This window comes from Zasmidium cellare (assembly GCF_010093935.1).
Source record: "Zasmidium cellare ATCC 36951 unplaced genomic scaffold M409scaffold_24, whole genome shotgun sequence".
NCBI classification, from domain to species: Eukaryota; Fungi; Ascomycota; class Dothideomycetes; order Mycosphaerellales; family Mycosphaerellaceae; genus Zasmidium; species Zasmidium cellare.
The window spans coordinates 522,229-545,628 of record NW_022986968.1 but is presented as its reverse complement, the minus strand read 5'-3'; the positions used below and the strand labels follow the sequence as shown (position 1 = coordinate 545,628).

Genomic DNA, 23,400 nt, shown 5'->3' with positions numbered 1-23,400 from the left:
GTCCCTGCACCCCGGCATGAGAAGAATTATCTGTCGCTCATGGCAACATGAAGATAACTCCATGGCAATGTCTGTCACTGAATCTTCTCACACTTGAGCCACTATGCGAACACTTTGCAAGGGGCGGCGCGTAAACGTCGGTTGCTCGCCGCCCTAAAAATAGAAACAAGGCTGCAGAAGTCAAAGCATTACATGCACATGGGCACCAAAAAGGACTAACCGATAGTCGGAACATCTGGAGATGACATTCTACGGCATACGAGCGACTGGTGAAGCTCCTGAAACCTTACAACTTCAGCTTTTCTTCATACCTTGAGCCTCATCGACACGACCTTGGCTCGGGATGCTGTGGAAAATTGAGGAATACGGCAGCGGCATAACAGGGTCGAAGCAGCTCCATCCCGATCTTCTGACCGACTGCAATGAATGAGGTCAAGAACGAAGTTGAGGATGGATCTCTGGGAAAGCCGTCACATGAAATCGCAGCTTTGTATTCACATGTTGTGGCACAGCCTAACATGAGACGTCGAGACGATCGAGGGTCATGTGCAGACATGTGACTTCACTTACAAGCGTCGCTTCCGGCTAATAACTGTATTGGTTCAATTGCGGATAGCTTTCCTGCCACATCAGCTTCGGCCTGCCTAAAATCTCTGCAATCCAATACTCCATATCTCGCAGGACCAGCCATGAGCACATCCGCCGAAGGTGAGGTTCATGACCTCATGGAGTGAGTTTGGATTCCGTCTGTACAGCATCACGTCTATTGACCACATTTCCAGGAAACTACAGGCGGACTCTTTCATCAAAATCATCACCTCGGACAACTCATTGAATCCATATCTCATGCCCAAAACCGTTCTTGAGGGGCAGTCGGAATACTTTGCAACACGCATACAAAACCGCCAACAGGTTTTCAATTTCACAGCGGACAGTGTTGTTGCGTGGCATACGTATCTACACTGGCTAGTCGAGCAGCGGCTGCGGGAGGACATGATGACCGACGACAAGGTGCCCGACCTTCAGCTCATTGTCAAGTGCTACACTCTCGGGGAGCGGTATGACCTGATGGCCTTCGAAGACGAGGTCATGCTGGTTCTTCTTGAGGCTGCCGACGATTACGACGATGGTCGAGACTGGCTCGACGCGGACACTATGTTGTTGGCTTTCGAGGCGAGTCCCGAATGGTCGATGCTTCGCGAATTGCTGGTCGAGGAAGCAGTGCTGGGGAGTTAGAAGAACGAACAGTTTTTTTGGAATGTTCATGGACCCGAGCGACATCTCTGCGCTCGAAGGACTCGGCTTTATCGGCCTCTTTGCTGATAAGTGGGCGAACAGCGCTTATCCGAAGACGAGCAGGTTCGACGAGGAGGAGTGCATGACCAAGTACTTCTGGAAGAAGTACATGGTGGGCCCAGTGGAGAAGTACGAGGTCGCTCAGTTCAAGCAAATGGGCAGAACTCAGACACGGGAGAGCGAATAAGCTACATTAAGGTTGCTGTCACATGCAAGCAGTGAGCACATGAAACCCACAATACAAGACACATGATTCTAGCATTCTTGTCTATTCATGTGCCAAACCCGGCTTCAACCATTGATAAAAGCCCCTTTCCGCTCCGTTCAACTCTTGATCTTGCTTTCTTTTCTACACACACTCAGCATCAACCAAGAACCGCAACCATGAGCCGCCAGTCGAACTGGGGGGAGACGCACTACGAAGAACTGGTCAACGTCACAAGGTATACCATACAGGTTTCTGATTACACTGGCGAGCACAGACTAACTCAATGTAGGAGACTGCAGTCCTACGTCAGCATCTATGTCGCGAACGAAAACACCCCCTACATCATCGAACGGGAAGTCCTGGAAACTCAGTCAAGCTACTTCCGCCAGCTGCTCCAGAGCGGCCACGTGCCTCTCTTCCGGTTCCCAGACGACCAGCTGAACACTTGGCGTGTGCTCCTGTATTGGCTCGAGGAGGAAAGTCTGCCACTCGTCCTCGTAGAGCCTCTCCTCGATAATACCTATCAAATGGTCATAGAGTGCTACGCATTGGGAGAGAAATACGGCTTCAGTGCATTTCAAGACCGGATCATGGGATACGTCCTCGACGAAATAAATGAGTGGCCCGGTGTGGACATAGAGCCTTGGTGGTGCCAGCGGGACGTGGTGGCGGACGCAATCAGCCACACTTTCAGATCAACTCAACCATGTACCAAGCTACGCGAAGTCTTTGTCGAGGAGGCAGTCTTGTTCTACTTCTGGGACGACGAAGACCCGTTCGGAGTGCCTTTCTCGCAGCAGCAGCTTATCGACTTCGATGGCTCTGGGTTCTTCCAGCTATTTGCAAAGAAACAGGCCGAAATGGGTCGAGGCATCCCTCCTGAGGCTCAGAGAAACGATGTTCAAGAAGATGGTGAGGATGAAAGCGAAGAGGACGAAGGCCGTAGGTTCGATGAACTGCATCTTTCCATGTCTAGATTCGACAGGGATCGCAACCCCTTGCGTTTCTGGACGAACTATATGGTCAATCCGAAGGAGCAGTACAAGCAGCGCGGCGAGTATATGGACTGACATTGATGCTGGAGATGGTATACGAAGGAGAACAAGGGCCAGACGAGCAAAAATTCCAGGGGGTGCCTTGAATGGGATATCTCATGTTTCTTTATTATCCAGCAACCCAAAGCTTCATTCGAGTTGCAGCAGAAGCCATACTCTACTGCTTCTGGTACGTAACGCGGATGGTATTCTCTCCCAGCGTGACGCCGTTCATGGCCTCCTTAGCAGCAATAGCACCAGTCTCATCTTCGTACTCGGCAAACGCAATACCCTTGCGGCCAGGGACCGTTCGCACTTCCTTGAAGCCAGGGTAGCGCTGGAAGATGGCTTGGATTTGCTCCTTGCCGTAATCCTCTGGCAGATCGCGAAGTAGCAGGACCTTGTTTGGTGGGAGGTACTCGTCGGCCATGGCGCCTGCGGTAGTACCACCCGGCTTCGAGGCCTTGACGGGGCGCTCTGTGATTGCATCGGGCGCAGCACGCTTGCCGGACTTCGCATTGGCTTGAGCGAGGCGTTGCTCCTGCTTGCGCTCTGTATGCCGTGTCAGCATTGCCCAAAGGTGTGCTGTGTGTCTCTAACTCACCCTTCTCCGCCATGCGATGCTTCTTGTGTTGTTCGAATCCCGCCTCATCATCCTCCCTCTTCACCGTCGCATCACTCCGAGTCTTCGCATAGGCGACATGCAGCGGCTTTCCAAGCACCTCGAACTCATTCAGCGCCTCCAGAGCATCTGCCGCCTCTTCTGCCGAGCTGAACACAATGAAGGCCTGTCCACGAGCCCAGTAGTTCTTCTTCGCGACGATCTCGATGATTTCGCCGAATTCGCCAAAGATCTCGCGCAGCTGCTCAACGACAAAGGGCTGTTTGAAGCTCTCATTCAGATTGTTGACCTAGATCGAGGTGTCAGTTTCATATGCGATTGGGCGCGGTGGGTGCGCGGCGTACGTAGAGTCTGTAGTCACGGTTAGCTGTCCTGTCCCGCCCTCACGCTGGTTCGTACGATGTGCAATGTACGAACGTTGCGTTGGGTGGGTTGTCTTCGCCCGCCATTTCGGCGATATGCTTGAGCTCGTGAGGCTCGGTGCGCTGCTGGCAGTGTGGCAGTCAATGCGACGTGTGTTGGTTCGAGGAGTAGAAGTTGTCGCGTGGTGAAGATGAAGTAGGATGCAAGACGGACCTGCTTCCGCTAATCGTGTGTCATTGGCTCACTTAGCGAAGGCTTGCCGACGCTCCGACTCCCACACAGACCTCACCTTTACGATTTCGTCACTTCGCCCGATGCATATGAGATGCATGCAACGACGTCCTGTCTACTATGGCCGTCCCAATGAGATGAAGAATCTGTTCGCAGCCCGACCATCAGGTCAGCGAGACCTTGAAAGCATCAGAAACCAGATATGAGGACGACGAATACCACACGGCCGACTCTCAAGAGTGACATGCAATGTTCATCAGTCAGCAATGGCTCCAACACATCTTACAGCACCTCTGGATGTATGACTCGAACCTGTATATGCAACGAAATCCTGATTTCTGTAAGCAGATGTCGGTGATTCAAGCTCTCGGCAAAAGTGGCAGCTTCCGTTCTCTTGAGCAGTTGCCTCCTTTGCTGTTCAGCTTCGAATGCTTTTGTTCAACAGACCGAAAGTGACCCTCGTAGTCGCGAGAATTCCTCTTCTCTCTTGCTCACCTTTAGTCGCAACCATTATATACTAATGTGACTGACATCCTTTGACGATGTCGCAGCATCACGAATCCGACATGTACACACTGCCAGGTACCGTGGCCCTCATTACGATATCGGCCGTTGTCTTTTACATCACCAGCGTCTTGAAGACCGCATTCTTCGGCCCGCTCAGCCACTTCCCGGGCCCACGTCACCGAGCGCTCAGCAAACTACCCGGAATCTATACCAGCATCATGGGTCTAGAGGCCGTTACTCGCGTGGCACTTCACGAAAGGTATGGACCGATCGTCCGCGTAAACCCAAACTAAGTCTCGTTCAACGGGGGCGCCGAAGCATGGACAGCGATCTACGGATCCAGGAAGCAAGATGATCGTCCGTACAAAGATCCCATGTTTTATGTTGTCGGAGTCAATGGGTGTCCAGACCTTTCGAGTGCTGACTTTGGCACCCACACAAAGCAAAGGAAGATTCTGTCGCAAAGCTTCAGTGATCGGTCTCTTCGGGATTTGGAGCTCATCATCAGGTCTTGGGCGGAGAAGATGGCCAGCAAGCTGTCTGACAAGGCCCGCACTCCAATTGACATGATGACATATCTAAACTGTACTACGTTCGACATCATGGGCAAGTCATCAGATAAGAGTCACTGGCGAACGTTACTCATTCCTCACAGGGGACCTCACATTCGGCGAGGACTTGAAAATGCTCGAAACCGGCGAGCTATCCCCCTGGGTGAGGACAATCTTTGGAGGATTCAAAGCCGGCAGTTTCTGGAGAGGCATACGCCAGTTGTCCGTCTTTACCGACTGGATTGTGCGGAAATTTTTGTTCGAAAGCAGGAAAGTGCGACTCATGCAGCGAGAGAATTTCCAGTACTGCTCAACTCGAATGGATGCTAGGCTTGCAAGAACGCCGTATCATCCTGATCTTTGGTCGAGGATCTCAGAGACTGAAGGCGGCGAAGGGTTGTCGAGGGATGAATATCGCTCCAACTCTGTGCTGTTCATGATTGCTGGTGAGTCCTACTAGACCCCCATACATTAGCGAACGCTAAAGAGACAAATACAAGCAGTGAAACAACCGCAACAGCCCTGTGCAGAATGACCTATCTACTACACCTCTCAAAGCATGGAGGAATACTTAATGATTTGAAAGCAGAAGTACGTAGCAGCTTTAGGAGCATCAAGGACATGACTTTCGAGAGTCTAGCTCAGTTGAAGTAGATGCACGCTGTGATTCAAGAAAGCCTTCGCATATATCCGCCAGTACGTGCACGCAAAGCTTTTGTCCCTTTTATGGAAGTGCTAACGACTCCTCGTAAGCCCCAAGCACACTACCAAGGAAGACACAGTCTGGCGGCGTGTCCATCTGCGGTCATTTCGTACCTGGTGATGTTGTAGTGGGCGTCCATCCTCTAGCAACTTTCCACTCGCCAAGACACTTCAAAGACCCTCAAGAATTCCACCCCGAACGCTGGCTCAATGACGCCAAATATCAAAATGACCATCTTGATGCAGTAGAGCCCTTCTCTGTCGGCCCTCAAAATTGCCTAGGAAAGGTGAACAGCAGATTGCCTCTGTACGCAGACTTCGACTTGCTGACCATGCATGTCCAGAGCCTGGCCTATCATGAGATGCGTTTCTTGCTCGCTAGCCTCATCCTCAACTTCGATATTGAGCTTATCAATCCGGCGGAAACGTGGCTGGATCAGAGAACGCACATCTTGTGGGAGAAGAAGCCGTTGATGTGCAAGCTACGACAAGTCAAGGGCTAGTGGGACTGGAGAAATTCAACGACACAGTGAGTCCTTCTTTTCATGTTTATTGCAAATGTGCTGGGCAATGGCAGTATATCGTGCTTGATGTCGTCCATGTGGCGGGATGTGGCCATGGACAAGAATGAGTAAGCGACTTCAGGAAAGACGAACACCCACGGAGGTACGAGCTTGCTGTTCTTCTGTACCTTTCGTCCACTCGTTCTGGTCTGCCAGCAAGAATCACAGGTTGTAAAGTCCGATCAATTGGCAGACATGTGGTAGGAAGTGTTGATGCCTGAATTGATGCCTCGGCTTTTCTCCGCTGATCCGACTTCTATTTCTGCCTCAATCACAACGAGTTTCAGTCTGCATGACTACATCTTCGATGTCGCATTCTCTCGCCGTAATACTCGCTTATTGCACACTCGTAAGTATTACCTGAGAATGGCTCGCCCTCGCGAGTGCTGTCAAATAAAGTTTCACCGTACCTGCGGCGGATGACGTCTGTGAATTTCTCACTTGCAGCACACTGCAGCCAACACCATCACTTTAACACATCAGTGAGGGAATCTCATCTCGCCTCACTAAATCCGTCAGTCCTTTCAGAAGAAGCACGAGGTCATGCCATCCGCCTGGACCAAACTCCTCAACACCCTCCAAATCAAAGCCGACTACTCCATCAAACCAGCGGGACTGAAATGGCGGTCCAACACCCTCTTCATCGTCTCGACCGTCGCCATCGGCCTCTTCACTGACCTCTTTCTCTACGGCCTGATCGTCCCGGTCCTCCCATATATGCTCCAGGACCGCGTCGGCCTCCCCAAAGACCAAGTGCAAAGCCATGTTTCCGGCCTGTTGGCGGCTTATGCGGCTGCCAGTGTAGTGTTCAGCCCGGCGGCGGGGATTATCGCGGATAAAGTGAGCACGAGGCAGGCGCCGTTTTTGTTTGGGTTGGCCAGTTTGTTGGCCGCTACGGTGTTGTTGTTCCTGGGCAAGACGGTGCCTGTGCTTGTGGTTGCGAGGATTTTGCAGGGGATCAGTGCGGGTTTTGTGTGGACTATTGGGCTTGCGTTGTGTTTGGAGACTGTTGGGCCGGAGAATCTTGGGAAGACTATTGGGACGGTGCGTACTCTTCGGGAGGCAGAGTGTTTTTGGTGCTGACACTCCACCCAGATATTTAGCTTCATTTCAGTTGGAAGTCTCGCCGCCCCCACGTTGGGTGGCGTGTTGTACGAAAAGACCGGCTACGAAGGCGTCTTTGGCATTGGCGCAGCAATTCTGATTGTCGACTTCCTCATGCGAATCATGGTCATCGAGAAGAAGACCGCACTCAAGTACGAAGTGGATGACCCGAGTACGGTTAGTGACCTGACTGCTGCCCATGAACGCGAGGCTCGAGAGCGTGAAGAATCCGAGCAAAACCAGGATCACGAGGCTCAACAGCAAAACGGCTCAGTCCATGGATCTGAAGAAGAGCCACTGCTTGGTGGCAAGACTCCAGAGGATTCTTACTATAAGCTGCCTCAGCCAGAGAACATGTCAGGTCTCTCGAAAGCTTTGCCCATCCTCAGATGCCTCGGCGACCCCATGCTGTTGACAGCTTTGCTCGTCGCGCTCGTTCAAGCCGTTCTGCTTGGATCTTTCGACGCCACAATTCCGACAGTCGCTAGTGACCTCTTCGGATTCGACTCACTGAAATCTGGTCTGCTTTTCCTGCCTCTTGGAGTCTTCGACTTGATACTTGGACCCGTCTTTGGCTGGTGCGTTGATCGGTATGGCACAAAACCAGTTGCCGTCATTGCATACGGCTTCCTCGTGCCCGTCCTTATCTTGCTAAGGATACCTCACGAAGGTGGCAAAGACCAGATCATCGTCTACGCTGTCCTTCTAGCACTCTGCGGAATGGGTCTCGCGGGTATAGGAGCTCCATCAATAGTCGAGGCTGGAGCAGTGGTGCAGAAATACTACGAGGTTAATCCAGACCTGTTTGGCGACAGTGGACCCTACGCGCAGCTCTACGGCCTGAGCAACATGGTCTTCAGCTTTGGATTGGCAGTGGGTCCCGAACTGGCTGGCGAGCTGAGACAGGCCATTGGATATGGCAATATGAACATTGTCTTGGCGGCAGTGTGTTTGTTGACGAGTGTCTTGAGCTTCGCCTTTATTGGAGGCAAACCACGAATCTTGAGGAGATCGAAGAGGAATACTTTCATGCCTAGGAAGCGGGCTTGAGGAACATCTGACGTTCATTTCCGGATAGGGAAAGACACGTGAGCTGAAGTTGGCCATGGTGTGTTCAATTGTCCTTCGATCTCCAACCGCCCTCCTTGTCAGGCTTGTTTCGCTGAAAGTGGAGTCATCGCTATGAATCGCAATCCGTCCTCATAAGCAATCCAAAACATTGTTCAGAGCTTGTTCTTCCGGGAACCGCAGTGATGGTTTGCGAGGCCGTGCGATCAACTTTGAGCGAGACTACGCCATCTCCGGACTACGCCAGCTTGACGGGTAGAATGCAGCAGCGAATGCATCCAACGGCGCTACTAGAACGTCAGTGAAGAACCTGGAGCCTGCCTTGAGCAGGTGAATTTCTTACAAGTGAAGAGTATCCTCACTTGTGGCTTGTTCCATCAAACTTGCCAGAATACTTAACGCTTTGCCTCTCTGCCACCTCCTTTCATCCAACACACCACCATCTCCAGCACTTCCACGCTCGATCCAACAACATGGCACTTTCTCCAGACCATGAGATCCTCCGACTGAAACAGAACCTCAGTAACTGCCGCAAGAACTCTACGATGAGATCTTCGACCTGGTCCTTACTCCCTATGGCACAGCTACGATCGATAGAACCTACAAACCGCCGCCTCAAATCCAGCTGAGCCGCGCTACTCGCGATGTCGCCGCACGCCGCTACTACACCGACGTCATCTTCATGGTGCACGCCGGCGAAGGACGTGAAGACATTTGGCTCGACTGGCTGAGCTCCCTTCCCCACGCCCACGTTCTCATGATGCGCACATACTACAAGACCGCTCGCAAAAATCCAATCGAGCTGTGGCGTCGGGCTGTTTGCATGGCCTATTGGGACGCCGAGGCGATGTGGACCCTTGCCACTGCAGTCGTTGGTGCGCCTGTGTTTCCTCGGTATCTCTTTACGAATGTCGAGTACAAGGATGAGGAGGACGCTATTGTGAAGGAGGTGTGGAGGGATGGCGACTTCCTGGTGAACGAGTGGATCGCGAATGGCGCGCCTAGTATGTGTGTTACTTTCTGGAGACGGGATAGAACTAACGTGAACTGCAGCCTTTACTAGGATAAGAATTGCCGATCTCGGTCTGGGTGACAAGCGCAGGGCTGGTGACGAGGATGATGATCTAGTCAGCGGACACGAGAAGGATGAGAGCGATGAGGATGAGGTCGATCCACCGGGCAAGACACGCTCCGCGTCTAAGAACCCCTTTGATGTGCTTGCTGATTGAGCGGGCAAATTATGCAAGCGGCCTCAGACAATGGAAAGCCACAAGCTCACGTCACATGTATCCTCCCCGTCCCCCTGAAAGTTCAACTGCGAGCATCACCATCCGTCCGATCTCTCAGATCTCGATCGTACCGCAGGTTGCTTAGACCTCTCGCGAGTAATGGAAATGAAATTTGGTACTTTGAACAGAATGGAGAGGGTATTCGAGTTCAATATCGAGCCTCCTGCCATTCCTCCCAACATCATCCTCATCATCTGAAGTAAATCGATCACTCCTGATAGAAGCGCTCACCGATGCACTATTTTCCTAACCTTCTCGAGCAACACTTCAAACTCTCAGCGGAGAGCACTCGCCAAAAGCTGGGTACTTCTGTCCTCAACCTAGAATCCCGATACCAGGATTACTGTGCCTTCCCCTCGCCGCTTGCAGTGTGTCTGTGGCCGCCATCTTGAGTGTCTTCCTCCAATCGCTCAGTTCATGCGGTCTCTCGTGATATCGTCATAATCACTCCTGATCTCCTCATACCAAGCGCTCACCACTCCTTCCCCCAGAATGATGCCTTCAGCCGCAAGTCTCCGTGCCAAGTAGCCGTTCCGAAGTATGTCGTGCATGCCAACACCAAGCAGACTTGGGTCAAGGGAGTACCAAAGAGGGGCATCTTGGATCAAACGCACACACCGAAGCAGCTGCCTGTACCGAATCGGGAGGCGTCTCAACCAGTTGAATATGTCCATGTTTATGCGTAGTATGAACTTGCTATACATGTAGTAGAGCTGGATCGATTCGCGATGGAGTTGCTTGCACACCAGTGGGAGACCGGGAGTGTTGACGAGCGGGGCCTCATTGTACAATCCTGTTCTTTGGAATTCGACAGTCACATCAGTTTTGAGCGCATACTCGTAAATGATGTCGCGAAGTACGCCTGTGAGAAATCAGCAGCCGTCTCTGTGCACAACACACTTGCTGTTAACATACGTGGAAGCGTGAGCAAAGGGGGCTTGCTCTGCATCGGGGCCATGATTTTTGGTGCTAGTCGATGAGTTGGGGTGGATGATTGCGACGGGGAAAGAATTAGAAGTGCGGCAGCACGGACGTTGCAGGGGCACGGACTAGTGCGCACGGACCGCGCATGTGAAAGCTGTTGCGAAAGTGAGACACGTGCCTTCCTAATGCGATAAACGCCTCTACCTCATACTCTAAGAGCATAGTCTGTTATTGGCCGAGTGAATCTCGTAATTCTTCGCTTTCGCCATGCAACACATCTGCAGCGGCCATCAAGCGACTGTAGCGTGCATTGCAGTGTGATGTCACCCACTGAAGCAATAAAGACATATTTCTCTTACCTTCATACTGAGTTCTGATAATACGAAGCATGAGTAATTAGTCGTTGTCGAACCTGCTCTTATGGCCAAGTTCGCAGGCTTGAGTATGAAGATCGTCTTGCAGGCCATGTACTCGTGATCGTTATTCAATTGGCACTTCCATACGTATCGTGATTGCTGGCGACTAGTATCTACTCTTACTTCGATAGACTTGGCCATGAAAATGGTGCGTCGCTGACTGGATAAGATGACAGCCGCAAGGAGCTGAGAGGAATGTCAATGCTGACTTCAACTTTGGCGAAGATCATCTGTCGACGCCCTCGAGAACATATTCCAGCGAAGCAATGACCTCAAATATGGTATTACGTGGACCAAGCTGTGGGACCCAGAATCTGACAATGCTGTGCAAGGTGAACTCTGACGGACTTCAGCTCCAATTATTGGGCTGCGAACGATGTTGGTCCCTAACTTTCGACGGACGAGCACAGTGCACGCTATTACCCACACCCTGTTGTTAGGCTTGTAGCGCTATTTTGCAAACTCATAGTGCTTCGTTCATAGACCATACTGAGTATAAAGTGCGGTCAAGATAAGGAACAAATCTCGTCCTTGCCTTCCGGATTCGGATCTGATCCTCCGTCGAGACGTAAGCACCGTAATGACATAAACTAAGCAAAGCTGCAAAGGAAGACTTGCTTGCGACGCTCATCGTTTACCGCGAGCCCTACCTTTTGAAACAGTTAAGGGACAAGTTCTTACAGTTGCCGCAGGAAAATCCCCGTCACGGAAGGAATGCCCTTTTAGTGCAGGGCTCAGCTCGACATATATTAGGTTATTGCTCTTCGACTCTCACCCGTCTCTCTCTCTGCCCTGCAACACCTCAAGTATAAAACGATCATGGGATCAGTCCTGCCACCCAACACGGTCCACACCACTCTCAACTACTACCTAACTCCTGAGAAAGGCGGCACGAAGATATTCTACCCTGGCACCGCCGGCAACTATCGACGGAAGCATGAGCCTCACGATGTAGACATATTTGACCTCCGAGAAGCCTCAGAGGAGATCCAACTCGACAAGCAAGGCTTTCAGCTTGTGCAGCATTCGAGTCTGGACCAAGATCTCAGCGATCCCGATTTCGTGAAGACGAAGGTGTATGATGATACCGCTGAGTTGTTGAAGAAAGCGTAGGTGACGCTGAAACGATAGACTGGTCGATCTGAACTGAATCACCATTAGTACTGGAGCGAGTCGTGTCCATGTCTTCAGTCATATCATCCGTAAGCAAACGTGGGCGAGCGCTGTCGAAGCGGGCAAGGATCTTGTGGATAAGGCGACGCAGTCCACAATGGCTTCGGCAATGTTCATTCACGTCGGTATGTTGATATTAGCGACCTATTAGCAGCCTCATCTTGCTGAAATGGTTTAGACCAGTCTTACGATGGAGCAGCTGAAGTGCTCCGCGACAACCTGCCTGCCGAAGAAGCCGCAAGACTGTCGAACTCCCGCTGGGCTATCATCAACGTCTGGCGTCCAATCCAGCAGACGGTCCGCCGCGAGCAACTAGCTTTCTGCGACGCACGTACTGTGCCCGAGGAAGACCTATACCCAGTACGAGCGCAGCTACCTTCCAAAGGAAGCGGTACATACGAGGATGTCAGCAAGGGCGGCACTTTCGAGACATGGCACCTGCTTGCCAATCCTTCGCATAGGTGGTACTATGCTTCCGAGCTGGAGCCAGACGAGTCACTTTTGATCAAGTGCTACGACTCGAAGAAAGATGGCAGAGCGAGAGCAACACCACACACAGCATTTACCTCGGACAGGGACAGTGGGCCACCGAGGCAGAGCATTGAGGTCAGATGTCTAGTTTTCTGGGAAGACCAATCTCTGGAATGAATGTTCAGAGCTGCCTAGCCATGGATTTATATATCGACACTCTATTTCCACTGGATGTAGACCAGTGGTGATGTGTACACATTGATTCCTTCAGCATCCAAATCGTTCTTGGTGTACGTGACGTAAAGGTCGTTGTCCCTGGAGCTGGCAGCTAGGCCGGGGTGTGCCTGGATCGAGTACGCACTCAAGAAGTAGTTGCCGTTGATGCCAGTGAAGAAGTGCTGAGGCGTGATCCAGGGGCCTGTTGGATCAGGAGCGGTAGTAATGTACATGTCCGACCCTGGGGTAACGGGGCCACCGACCTATACAATGTTAGACCTCGTGGAGTTGGAAAGAAGGCTCATTCCAACGCCGCAGCAATGCTATTGACAGCATAGACTGTCTCCGATCGGACGAAAGACTTCTGTTCTTTAGGTTTACTCACCCACACATAACTGTTCCACTGCTCAGAAAAGTAGTATGTTCCTTGACCACCACCGGTGTTGGAGTTGGTAATGTTGATGCCTTCTTGTCCAATCGCGGGCATGGTCCTCGTCCATTTGCCATCAACCCAGTATTGGTAGGCAGCCTTGTTTTCGACCTGGTTTGCGGGCACTTTGGCGAGTGAAGTGATGCCCTCTGCTAGTCCATAAAGGTAGGCTATCCCGTCCTTGACAACGTTTCCGTAGTTTCCGAATGTGATTTCTCCCTCTTTCCAGAAAAATTCATCTACAACAACCACAATCAGCCAATGGGTTCTGCGGATGTCATCAACGGCTTCTGTCTTCGAGACTCACCAACAACTGATACTTTTGGGAGGGCGTTTTTGTTGCCAAAAGAACTGCCCTGATACGTGACCTTGTATAAGATGGCATTGGGGTTGTCTGTTACAGTGCTCAAATCAGAGCGAATGTGAGAAGTTCTGATCCAGGTGTATCCAGTCACGCCTCCCCGGCCCGAGGAGGTTATCATCGGCGGGAGATCAGGCCCTGTTGATACGTGAGCTATTAACGTGGGCAAAGATTCATTCTCAGACTTACACAAAGCATATCTTGTTCCATCTGAACAGTTGCCCGCTGGTGGATCGCAGTAGTTGGGCAGGATCGGGTAGAATGCCTGATTGATAGTGTTCTTGCCATACAATTTCAAGACTGTGCTGTTGATCGGGTCTGCACCAGGAGGCAGCTGTTGAAGCGCAGGAGCACCGAATCGATTGAAGTCTGACCAGCTTGCAGTGCTCGTAATGAGTGGGCTGATCATGACGCTTCCGTTTGGATAGAAGAGCTGAGTGTCACGGCATGTCCAGAATGTCCTGTCGAGGAAGGTCATTGAGCCACATGAATCACGGTCAAGGGCTGGATCGTTGGCCAGACCAAGAATTTGAGGCGTAGTCTTGAGCTGTGGGTAGACTGGCTGCTTGTTCGTGGGTGGAGGCGGAGAAGGGCGTTTGTGTGGCCAAGAGCGATAAGGTGGGAATGGCCGATATGGAGGCTGTCCTGGAAACTGCTTCCTCCCATACTGAGCATTGACAGTCGTTTGACAGAAGGCTGCAATTGCAGCAAGGATGAGGAGGAGTTCCATGGCGAGCCAGAGGTACGTGATTCTCGAGGAAATCTCAACATCCTGGCACAAGGCAGTCTTCTTATCGATCCGAACTCGCTCAACATGCCCATCGTTAGCTGCTTCAGGAACAAGATCCCTCGTGTGACCGTTGGAGCTCGCGAATAGAATTAACCTTCTGCAGTCTCGCGAGCTTCCATCTGCAATATTTCCCCTCAACTCCGCCTTCCTCCACTTCTCCATGATCAGAGATATGCGGCGGCCGCACTCCAGAATCCCACTCACACTTCTCCACACGCTTGCCTTGATCTGGGCCTCGTACTCATCCAAAAGTTTTAGTAATGAGGCACAGGCAGACACACTGTCTGCGCCAAGGCTAATCTGAGTGCCGCGCTCATGCAGGTACATGAGATAGCTAAAGCTTCAGTGATGCGTGACCTACAGATGTAAGTCGTGAGCTCCCTTTTCGGTAATCGATAATCCGGAAGTGGATGAAAATTGGGTAAGTCAGAGACCGCATATGCATGCGAGGAGGTGGTATGAAGCCTGAAGGAACCGAGGTGGAGGTGATCATTCATTCATGTGGGGCGCTCTAGCCAATGAGGATCACTCACTGCTCTCGCATTTAGATGTTCCTTCTACGGGCCTCCGGATGTAACTACACCGTCTCAATACCTGTAGTCAATGTGTTGCGGTTTCGATGCAGGCAGAATTGAGGCCCCGATCATGTACACGGCATTCCGGCAAGGCATAGGAACGAGAACCATGGCATTGCCAGCCAAGTATAAGCCACGATGCTTGGGAGGCAAAGACGCAGGCTCAAGTGCTTTCAAGAAACAAGATGCGATCTTGGCGTATGTTGAGTCTCTTACCATTGATCATCTCGTCAGCTTATGCTGCGCCTCCTTGGAAACCATGGCCTGGCAAGCCCGGACACGATCATGGACAGCCCATACCTCTCACGATTGACCTGGGATACAGCAAGTATCAAGGAGCGACTGTGGACGGTGGCATCAACGAGTATCTTGGAATGAGATTTGCTGCACCGCCTCTTGGAGATCTTCGTTTTCGAGCTCCAGTCGACCCCAAGTACAACGGAACTGTTCAGCCGGCGACGAGTTTCGGCCCAACGTGTCCATATGTTGGGTATCTCTTTCCTGTTAATAGCGAAGACTGCCTCTTCATCAATGTCTTCGCACCTTCAAATGCGACTACGAATTCGAAGTTGCCAGTGTGGTTCTTCCTTTCGGGGGGAGGGTACTCCGGGCTGTCGAATGCCAACTACCTGGGGAACGATGTCATTGCTGCATCTAACCACAGCATCATCATGGTCAACGTCAATTATCGAGTCGGCGCGTACGGTTTCCTGGCTTCTGAGAAGGTTCGCCAAGATGGTGACCTCAACGCCAGGCTGTTGGATCAGCGAAAGGCTTTGGAATGGGTCCAGAAGTACATCCATCTGTTTGGCGGCGATCCTAATCATGTGGTTCTGCATGGCACGTTCCTTGCTGTCGTCAATCTGAAAGGCCCTTCTGACTTGCATTCTAGGTGATTCAGCAGGTGCTGGCTCCGTTGCCCACCACTTGACCTGGGCGGGTGGCAGAGATGACCATCTTTTTGTGGGAACAATGAGCACGTCGCCCTTCTTCCCAACCGAGCGCACCGTTCCAGAGATGGAGTTCCAGTTTGATCGCTTTGCTGAAGCCGTTGGCTGCGGTACGAACACAAGTAACGTCATGAACTGTCTGCGTTCGAAAGATACTGCAACGCTGTCAGTTGGCAACGTCATGTCTCCTTTTCCAGGTGGAAAAAACACTCCCCTTTTCTACTGGCTACCGGTAATTGACGGCGACATCAACAAGGATTTGATGTATGATCAGTTCGAGCGTGGTGAGTTTATTGTCTTATCTGGGTGATATTTGTTGCTGATATACGCGAGGCCAAATTGTGAAAGTGCCTACCTTCGTCGGTGATGATTCAACGGAAGGAGCTTCTTTCGCACCAAACGCCACTTCTAACGCAGAGTTCCTCCAGTTCTTCAAGGACAACTACCCAGGACTGACTCAAAGAGATCTGAGGGAAATCAATGCCAGCTATCCGCTAACGCCTATCAGAGGGGATCGTCCGGCGTGGTTCGGCCCGGCTGCTGATGCGTATGGTAAGCTCTTGTTACAAGAATGAGCAGAAGAGAGATCTTCTGACCTTACCTCTAGGGGATGCGACGTTCACCTGCGCAGGCAATGAGATGGCCAACTCAGAAGCAGTATACACATCGCCCTGGAAAGTCTGGAGCTATGAGTACGCTGTCCCCGAGCCGAACGGTACTGCCGACGGCAATCCAGTACCTCACACAATCGAGATGCCAGCGATCTTCGGTCCCGCCTCCGTCTATTGCACTTCTTGCTCGTATGCAGAGGGACAGGTCAATCATCCCATGGTTCCGATCGTCATGTCCTATTACATCAGCTTTGTCAAGGCATTGGATCCGAACCCCTATCGACTGCCATCCACTCCGTATTGGCAGCCATGGGGGCCTAGGGGAAACGAGAGACTGAAATTTGTGCTGGGCGGCACCAAGATGGAGACTGTGCCAAGATTGCAGGCTCAGCGGTGCGATTTATGGAAGCGTCTGGCTCCCGACATGGAGCAGTGAAGGTTTCGAATTTCCAATTGTTGGCTCTTACATACCTAGAGCTTCTCGAATGTCGACTTCGTCTTGCGTACGCCACTCATCATAGCTTTCTTGACGTCGTCAGACTGCACCATCGGTGAATTCCAGGCGGCCGTATACAACAGGCCGTCTTGCACTGTTCGGTCTCTTGAGAAGTCGAACAGTGCCTTTGAGCTTTGAACCGCTACAGGGCTTTTCGTCGCAATGAAGTTTGCAAGTTCGAAACCAGTCTTGATTAAATCATCTTTGGTCTCGAAGACCTTGGAGACAAATCCAACGCGCTCAGCCTCTTCCGCGGTGAAATCTCTCGCTGTGTACACTATTTCTTTCGCCCATGAGTATGAGATTCCGATCTTTGGTAAGCGAGTGAGTGTTCCAACGTCCGCAGCGAGGCCCACGTCAACTTCTTTGATCGAAAATCTCACGTCTTTGGAGCAATATCTGATGTCAGCTGCAAGAGCGAGATCGATGGCAGCTCCGTAAGCAACTCCGTGACAGCAAACAATCACGGCTTCGAGACTCGATCAGCTGAGGCCTAATCCCATACGATGGCAATGAGATACTCACGCTTCTCGCATCTCTCGACAGCATTAATACCGTCTTGATAACCGTACATGTGCCGTCGGATTTTCCATGTTCTTCGAGCAATGTCTTCACCTTCCGTAGTTTGTGATACTGGCCCCGAGGTTGAAGCAGATTTGACCTGTACGCTGTGAGCCAAAATAACAGATAACAGAAGGTCACAATGGACGTACATCTAGACCTGCAGAAAAGTGCTTGCCAACGCCCGACAATAGTATGCATCGTACATTCTCGTCCTCTGAGAGACGATCAAAGACACGAGCAAGGCTGGAAAATACGCTATATCGTCCGTTAGCGTGATTTCCTTTGTGTACGACTGTTTCAGACGTACTCACTCCGGGCTGAATGAGTTGTAGTTCTTCGGCCTGTTGATTTCTACATGCGCGACAAAAGGAGCTGGAAAAGTCGTCTGGATTGCTGGGAAATCATATCTGCTTGGATCAGCCATGTTGGAAAAGTGAAGGCTGGACCAAACGAAACAAAACGCTGGAACAAATTGATGAATGTTGATGTTATCGAGATGAACTCCGTGTCAAACCCGACGACTCTCGAAGGAGCGAAGATGGTCGGTCGGCTGATGATGATCCTTGCATTGACCCTAATTGCCGAGGACCATGAATTGTCAATCAAATTTTGATGGAGAAGTACAGGCATATGACATGTTTTATGGTAATGTATATCATTCATGCTAGCCATATAGCATTTGAACCATACCCTCAGTATTCCGCTTAAAGTTGAACAATCATCCCCGCTACTGCTAAGCCTTCTAAGCAGCTTAGAGTGCAAGAAGCAGCACAGTCGCTTGTCGAAAGCCGGAGAGATAGCAGTTGCATACATTCTACTTTGACCGAAACGAGGAGGGTAGCTAGGCTAGTTCGCACCTCCGATGGTGGTCCCGACAAGGTGTCTCGTCGTGAACCCCGCTTCCGTCCCGGCCCCGCCCCCGCCGCCCCGGCTTCACACCCTCGGGACCCCCCGCTTGTTCCATGTCACAATTCCGACGACGGCATGAAGACGGCCTTCAAGTTGTCTGCCACGATGAGGGTTATTATGGTGTGCGGAGCTATGCGCAGGACGTATGTTCCAAAGCCACGGTAAAATCGCAGTAAACCTTCTTCTCTGGCGACTCTGGTGGCACAGTCGAACACTCCCTTGTAAGCGCCGCCTCCCCGTTGCAGCCTTGTCTTCAAGAAGTCGAACGGCAGGCTGAAGAAGGCCGCAAAGAAACCCGCGATTCCTGAGGCCGCAAAGGTCCTATTCCGATCGGAGAGTGAAGTATGTTTCTCCAGCTGAGCCTTGGATTCTGAGAAGAACGCAAGCTGACCGAAGTTGGTTGCCATAGCACGGATGACAGTTGGGTAGGATCCCTGCCAGAGTGCAAAGATACCCTCGCTCTTTGCGATCCTAGTCAAGGCGTCCAGAACGGACCGGTAGTTCGCTCTTTCTGCTGGAGGCTTCATCCCGTCCGATTGCATTCGAATCAAGCCAACCTCTGCAGGATTGGCCAGTGCCGCTGCTAGACCTCCACCTCCCAACGATGCTGCAGCACGTTCGCCGAAGTTGACCTCTCGTCCTTGGCTCTGGGCCCGGGTCCTGAAAAATTCCAAGAATCGATCGAAGAATCCGAGGCGCAAGGTGGCATAGGTAGCCTGTCGAAGCCAAGCAGCGGAAATGCCGTTGTATAGGCCGACGAAACCTCCTTCGGCGACGACCATACGTGCTGCTTGTAAAGGTGTTACAGCTTTGGCTCCCTTTGAACCTTCGCCAAGAAGTTGTAGTCGCACTTTGACCATATCCTGTTGAAGTCCGTTAGCAAGGCTTCTCGTTGTGTTCGATCATAGCTGCGTCTGTGCGACAGGACAATAGGGCGAGCAGTTTCTCCCCTCCCAAGCATGTGAGAGCACTAACATACAATAGGTTGTAGACATGTCGTCGCAACTATACCAGACCCTCCACCAATGACGAACGGCAAGATCTGGTTCCCCACAGTAGCCAAAGCTGATTTCGTAACATGTTCGGCTTTGGCCGTTACAGCCTCGCCTTCTGATCGACCAGGCTTTGACATTGTAATACAAACGTAGCAGTACTGTCCACCACCGACATTGTGTAACTGTCGAGTAGGATTCGACTGGCCCTCGGCATAGCATAGTGTCATGCCTGAGGCACACTCCGAGTTCGCACCTGTGGTCCCACGTGATAGGCGGAAATAGTGTTCGTCGGAAATGCGCACTCCAACTCTAAATGGGTGAATGTTGCCGCGTGCGGGGGAGAGGACCTCACTCCTAGACGACCACAACTGCATTACCCAATTACCGAATGCAAGCGTCACGGCCGATATCGATGGTTGATCGGGTCTAGAGAACCGAAAAATGACCGTTGTCCTTGTGGCCGCGGTAGTATCGGGAAAAGGCATGTGAACGTTCAGTAAAAGCAATCGCCAGAAGACGATCACGAATTGATCTCGTGGCCCTCTGATGTTGGCAACGGCATCTCCAGTGCTGCAGTATGTTTGCGGTACGTCGATACGTCCAGGGAGGTCTTGTAAGTTGCGTTTAACATCAACTCGAAAATCGATCTTAACCAGAGACAGTCCCAAGCAGTTCGAAAGTCAGCATTGTCCAGCAATGTCCTCAAGAATAGCCCAATATTGTCCAGAAGATATGTACACGGGCAAGCAACAGAATATTTGCAGTCCAACGACATCGACTGGACAGAATCGCAAAAGACCGTCCGAGAATCCATCGCCAAGATCTGCGCAGACTATCCGGACGAGTACTGGCACAAGCTAGACAGTAACCATGAGTTCTCACTAGACCTTCACCAGCAGCTGGCCAAGGATGGCTGGCTAGGTATTTGCATGCCAGAGGAGTATGGTGGGTCGAGCCTAGGGATCTCTGAAGCAGCGGTCATGATGCAAACTCTGTCCGAATCTGGTGGCGGCATGGCAGCTGCATCTTCGGTCCATATGAATATTTTTGGCCTGGAACCTGTGGTCAAGTTTGCCACGGAGGAACAGAAGAAACGATGGCTGGTACCTTTGATTGCAGGAAAGGAGCGTGCTTGCTTTGGTGTCACTGAGCCAAACACTGGCTTAGATACACTCAAACTGCAGTCGCTGGCCACGAAGACCCCGGACGGCCAATCCTATTCGGTGACTGGGTCAAAGATCTGGACATCCACGGCGCAAACGGCAGAGAAGATCCTGCTTCTCGTCCGGACAACACCTCTCGACCAAGTGCAAAAGCCAACGCAAGGGCTCTCGTTGTTCTACACGGACTTGGATCGATCAAAGGTTCAGGTTACCGAGATCGAGAAAATGGGCCGCGCTGCAGTGGATAGCAACATCTTGTTCTTTGACGACTGGCAAGTTCCAAAAGAGGATCTGATCGGAGACGAAGGCAACGGCTTCAAGCAGATCATGGCCGGAATGAATGCTGAAAGAGTCCTCATCGCTGCGGAGGCGTTGGGTCTGGGCTTTGCTTCGATTCGAAGAGCAGCAATCTATGCTCAGGAGCGGGTTGTTTTCGGCCGTCCAATTGGCAAGAACCAAGGAATAGCTCATCCTCTGGCCGATTCGTGGATGAAGCTCGAGGCAGCACGTCTGATAACGTACCAAGCAGCGCGCATGTATGATGATGGGTACCAGACTGGTGAGTATGCCAATGCTTGCAAGTACCTGGCGGCAGATGCAGCATTCGAGGCTGCTGAGCGGGCAGTGCTCACACATGGAGGCATGGGCTATGCCAAAGAATACCATGTCGAGCGTTACTTCAGAGAGGCAATGCTCCCTAGACTGGCCCCTGTCAGCCGGGAGATGATTCTGAACTACATTGGTGAACGAGTTCTCGGACTCCCAAGATCATATTAGATCAATTGAAACGAATCAACCCAAGCTTTGTGCTCTTACTGCGGCACTTGATCTCCCTTTCCGCTCCAAAATTTTGCCCAATCAATATTCTTAATCTTTTTGCGGAATTGATCTGTGCCAAACTCGCCTTCCGATCCAGGCTGCATCATTTTCTTAAAAGTCTCCATGACAAAGTCCTGTTGCTCCGGTCCAGTCGGATCAGTCCAGCCGAGTCTGACCAGCTGTTTGCAGACCGCAGCAGATCGAGGCGCGCATTTGCTGAGATTGTCGAGACATGCTGCAGTCATTGTAGAGAGGTCACTCTCATTCTCGGCAAGACCATGGATTGCACCTATCCTGCGCAGCTCGTCTGGCTTGACCTCTCGACCAGTGAGCATAGCCTCGCGAGCGAATGGAATACCCCATTCACGGACCATATACCGAGAGATGATGGCAGGCGAGAGTCCGAGTTTGATCTCAGTCATGGTAAATTTGGCCTTAGACGACATCAATCGAATATCACATATGAAAGCAAGCCCGACACCTCCGCCATAACAAGGACCATTGACCACAGCAATCGTGGCCTGAGGAGCGTTGTCGATCGCAGCATATAGGTCTTCAACCTTCTTGTAATACGCAGCCTTTTCCTCGGGATCAGTAGAGGCAGTCGTTCCTCCCGAGCTGAGATCCATTCCGGTGCAGAAGAATTTGCCTTCAGCTTCGAGCAAGATGTGGAAGACGCTCTGGTCGCGTGCCAAATCTTTGAATAAGCTGGTGATGCCGTCGACCATGGCTGTTGTCAATGCGTTACCATTCTTCGGCCTGCTAAGTGTGATTCTGACTGCGCTGCCGAATCTGTGGACCAAGTAATCTCCTTTATCTGAGATTAGATCCCAGTTCGTTATATCATCACCGGCCTTTGGCGTCTTTACATTGGTCTCTGAGGCAGATTTGGATTTTGCTGCGATTGCTGAACCAGCTCGACTGTTGTTGGGGATGGCCAGCACCTGCGATATCCAGTCTCCGGTCTCAGCAAGTACGTTTAGATCCACGCCAGTCTTGACTCCCGCTCTGTCGAAGAAATACACCATATCTTCCGAGGCTAAGTTGCCTTTAGCGCCTTTGGCGTAAGGACAACCTCCCAGACCGGCAACACTGCTGTCGAATGCTCGTATTCCCATGTCGAATGACTTCGCCACGTTCGCAATTGCTTGTCCGTAGGTATCATGGTAGTGGCCTGCCAATTTCTCAGCTGGAATCTCCGTTAATAAGACTTTGAGAAGTCGTTCAATGTCGTAAGTAGTCCCCACGCCGATGGTCTCTCCAAGGCCAACTTCGTAGCAGCCCATTTCCAGGAAGCGTCGAGCAACCTCAAGAACTTTGGCTGGGTCTGTTGGCCCGTCGTATGGGCAGGCCACCACACATGAGATCACCCCCCTTGCTTGGACACCCTGTAGCTTCGCCTGTGCTACGATATCTTCTGCCCTCTTCAAGGCATCCTCAACAGAACAATTCGTGTTTTTCCAGCTGAAGCCTTCGGACGCTGACGCGAAAACAACAACTTCTTTCGCATTGTTCTCTGCCGCTCGCTCAAGACCTTTTACGTTCGGTGCTAGAACTGGAAGTGAAATCCCTTTAGGCTCTGCGATGGCAATGGCCTCTTTCATCACCTCCTTGCTGTCCGCCAATTGCGGGATCCATTTCGGTGACACGAAAGAAGTCGCTTCGATGTGACGCAGTCCAGTATCAGCCAGCCGCCGGATCAACTCGATTTTGACGGATGTGTAGACTTTCTGTTTGATGTTCTGCAGACCATCGCGAGGACCAACTTCCATAATCCTGACATGGGAACCTGAAGAAACGGACTTATGTCGTACAAAATTGATGCCTTTCGACAGGTGTCGGCTGCCGTTCGTTCTGAGCAACTGACATGTTAGTCTTGACGCCATCTCAACTCGTTGGTTGCCTCCTCATAGAGGCCGATGATATTTCATGCAAATTGATGAAAGTGGAACCGCTCATGACAGTGGAAGTGAATGTTGACATGCTCAAATGTACGCGT

The 23,400-nt window shown here is 51.5% G+C and overlaps 14 protein-coding genes across 14 annotated transcripts; 8 read left to right on the top strand and 6 right to left on the bottom strand.

Moving 5' to 3' along the window:
- Positions 1 to 689: 689 nt before the first annotated feature.
- On the top strand, positions 690 to 1,483 carry M409DRAFT_24905 (uncharacterized protein; the record flags this gene model as incomplete). Its single annotated transcript, XM_033807446.1, has 3 exons — positions 690 to 730; positions 783 to 1,231; positions 1,296 to 1,483. The coding sequence occupies 3 exons, from the start codon at positions 690 to 692 to the stop codon at positions 1,481 to 1,483; spliced, it is 678 nt and encodes a 225-aa protein (XP_033665893.1).
- Positions 1,484 to 1,680: 197 nt separating this feature from the next.
- M409DRAFT_24904 (uncharacterized protein) lies at positions 1,681 to 2,574 on the top strand (the record flags this gene model as incomplete). Its single annotated transcript, XM_033807445.1, has 2 exons — positions 1,681 to 1,739; positions 1,794 to 2,574. The coding sequence occupies 2 exons, from the start codon at positions 1,681 to 1,683 to the stop codon at positions 2,572 to 2,574; spliced, it is 840 nt and encodes a 279-aa protein (XP_033665892.1).
- A 142-nt stretch (positions 2,575 to 2,716) lies between these two features.
- Positions 2,717 to 3,609, bottom strand: M409DRAFT_24903 (uncharacterized protein; the record flags this gene model as incomplete). The annotated part of the gene is made up of 4 exons (XM_033807444.1): positions 2,717 to 3,090; positions 3,143 to 3,449; positions 3,505 to 3,511; positions 3,578 to 3,609. The coding sequence occupies 4 exons, from the start codon at positions 3,607 to 3,609 to the stop codon at positions 2,717 to 2,719; spliced, it is 720 nt and encodes a 239-aa protein (XP_033665891.1).
- Positions 3,610 to 4,320: 711 nt separating this feature from the next.
- On the top strand, positions 4,321 to 6,017 carry M409DRAFT_67672 (uncharacterized protein; the record flags this gene model as incomplete). The annotated part of the gene is made up of 7 exons (XM_033817505.1): positions 4,321 to 4,520; positions 4,605 to 4,867; positions 4,917 to 5,258; positions 5,300 to 5,403; positions 5,467 to 5,512; positions 5,566 to 5,801; positions 5,859 to 6,017. The coding sequence occupies 7 exons, from the start codon at positions 4,321 to 4,323 to the stop codon at positions 6,015 to 6,017; spliced, it is 1,350 nt and encodes a 449-aa protein (XP_033665890.1).
- A 603-nt stretch (positions 6,018 to 6,620) lies between these two features.
- On the top strand, positions 6,621 to 8,231 carry M409DRAFT_67671 (uncharacterized protein; the record flags this gene model as incomplete). Its single annotated transcript, XM_033817504.1, has 2 exons — positions 6,621 to 7,121; positions 7,173 to 8,231. The coding sequence occupies 2 exons, from the start codon at positions 6,621 to 6,623 to the stop codon at positions 8,229 to 8,231; spliced, it is 1,560 nt and encodes a 519-aa protein (XP_033665889.1).
- A 491-nt stretch (positions 8,232 to 8,722) lies between these two features.
- M409DRAFT_24900 (uncharacterized protein) lies at positions 8,723 to 9,478 on the top strand (the record flags this gene model as incomplete). The annotated part of the gene is made up of 3 exons (XM_033807443.1): positions 8,723 to 8,771; positions 8,834 to 9,253; positions 9,303 to 9,478. 3 exons carry the CDS (start codon positions 8,723 to 8,725, stop codon positions 9,476 to 9,478), a joined length of 645 nt encoding a protein of 214 aa, XP_033665888.1.
- A 470-nt stretch (positions 9,479 to 9,948) lies between these two features.
- Positions 9,949 to 10,496, bottom strand: M409DRAFT_24899 (uncharacterized protein; the record flags this gene model as incomplete). The annotated part of the gene is made up of 2 exons (XM_033807442.1): positions 9,949 to 10,400; positions 10,454 to 10,496. The coding sequence occupies 2 exons, from the start codon at positions 10,494 to 10,496 to the stop codon at positions 9,949 to 9,951; spliced, it is 495 nt and encodes a 164-aa protein (XP_033665887.1).
- A 1,201-nt stretch (positions 10,497 to 11,697) lies between these two features.
- Positions 11,698 to 12,699, top strand: M409DRAFT_67670 (uncharacterized protein; the record flags this gene model as incomplete). Its single annotated transcript, XM_033817503.1, has 3 exons — positions 11,698 to 11,987; positions 12,040 to 12,176; positions 12,230 to 12,699. The coding sequence occupies 3 exons, from the start codon at positions 11,698 to 11,700 to the stop codon at positions 12,697 to 12,699; spliced, it is 897 nt and encodes a 298-aa protein (XP_033665886.1).
- Positions 12,700 to 12,740: 41 nt separating this feature from the next.
- M409DRAFT_67669 (uncharacterized protein) lies at positions 12,741 to 14,259 on the bottom strand (the record flags this gene model as incomplete). Its single annotated transcript, XM_033817502.1, has 4 exons — positions 12,741 to 13,001; positions 13,124 to 13,407; positions 13,476 to 13,667; positions 13,719 to 14,259. The coding sequence occupies 4 exons, from the start codon at positions 14,257 to 14,259 to the stop codon at positions 12,741 to 12,743; spliced, it is 1,278 nt and encodes a 425-aa protein (XP_033665885.1).
- Positions 14,260 to 15,003: 744 nt separating this feature from the next.
- M409DRAFT_67668 (uncharacterized protein) lies at positions 15,004 to 16,891 on the top strand (the record flags this gene model as incomplete). The annotated part of the gene is made up of 5 exons (XM_033817501.1): positions 15,004 to 15,123; positions 15,188 to 15,734; positions 15,787 to 16,128; positions 16,178 to 16,396; positions 16,452 to 16,891. The coding sequence occupies 5 exons, from the start codon at positions 15,004 to 15,006 to the stop codon at positions 16,889 to 16,891; spliced, it is 1,668 nt and encodes a 555-aa protein (XP_033665884.1).
- A 35-nt stretch (positions 16,892 to 16,926) lies between these two features.
- M409DRAFT_67667 (uncharacterized protein) lies at positions 16,927 to 17,939 on the bottom strand (the record flags this gene model as incomplete). The annotated part of the gene is made up of 4 exons (XM_033817500.1): positions 16,927 to 17,420; positions 17,477 to 17,612; positions 17,665 to 17,770; positions 17,827 to 17,939. 4 exons carry the CDS (start codon positions 17,937 to 17,939, stop codon positions 16,927 to 16,929), a joined length of 849 nt encoding a protein of 282 aa, XP_033665883.1.
- Positions 17,940 to 18,480: 541 nt separating this feature from the next.
- Positions 18,481 to 19,556, bottom strand: M409DRAFT_24894 (uncharacterized protein; the record flags this gene model as incomplete). Its single annotated transcript, XM_033807441.1, has 2 exons — positions 18,481 to 19,287; positions 19,404 to 19,556. The coding sequence occupies 2 exons, from the start codon at positions 19,554 to 19,556 to the stop codon at positions 18,481 to 18,483; spliced, it is 960 nt and encodes a 319-aa protein (XP_033665882.1).
- A 409-nt stretch (positions 19,557 to 19,965) lies between these two features.
- Positions 19,966 to 21,359, top strand: M409DRAFT_67665 (uncharacterized protein; the record flags this gene model as incomplete). Its single annotated transcript, XM_033817499.1, has 2 exons — positions 19,966 to 20,027; positions 20,147 to 21,359. The coding sequence occupies 2 exons, from the start codon at positions 19,966 to 19,968 to the stop codon at positions 21,357 to 21,359; spliced, it is 1,275 nt and encodes a 424-aa protein (XP_033665881.1).
- A 35-nt stretch (positions 21,360 to 21,394) lies between these two features.
- On the bottom strand, positions 21,395 to 23,173 carry M409DRAFT_24892 (uncharacterized protein; the record flags this gene model as incomplete). Its single annotated transcript, XM_033807440.1, has 1 exon — positions 21,395 to 23,173. One exon carries the CDS (start codon positions 23,171 to 23,173, stop codon positions 21,395 to 21,397), a length of 1,779 nt encoding a protein of 592 aa, XP_033665880.1.
- Between the last annotated feature and the right edge of the window lie 227 nt (positions 23,174 to 23,400).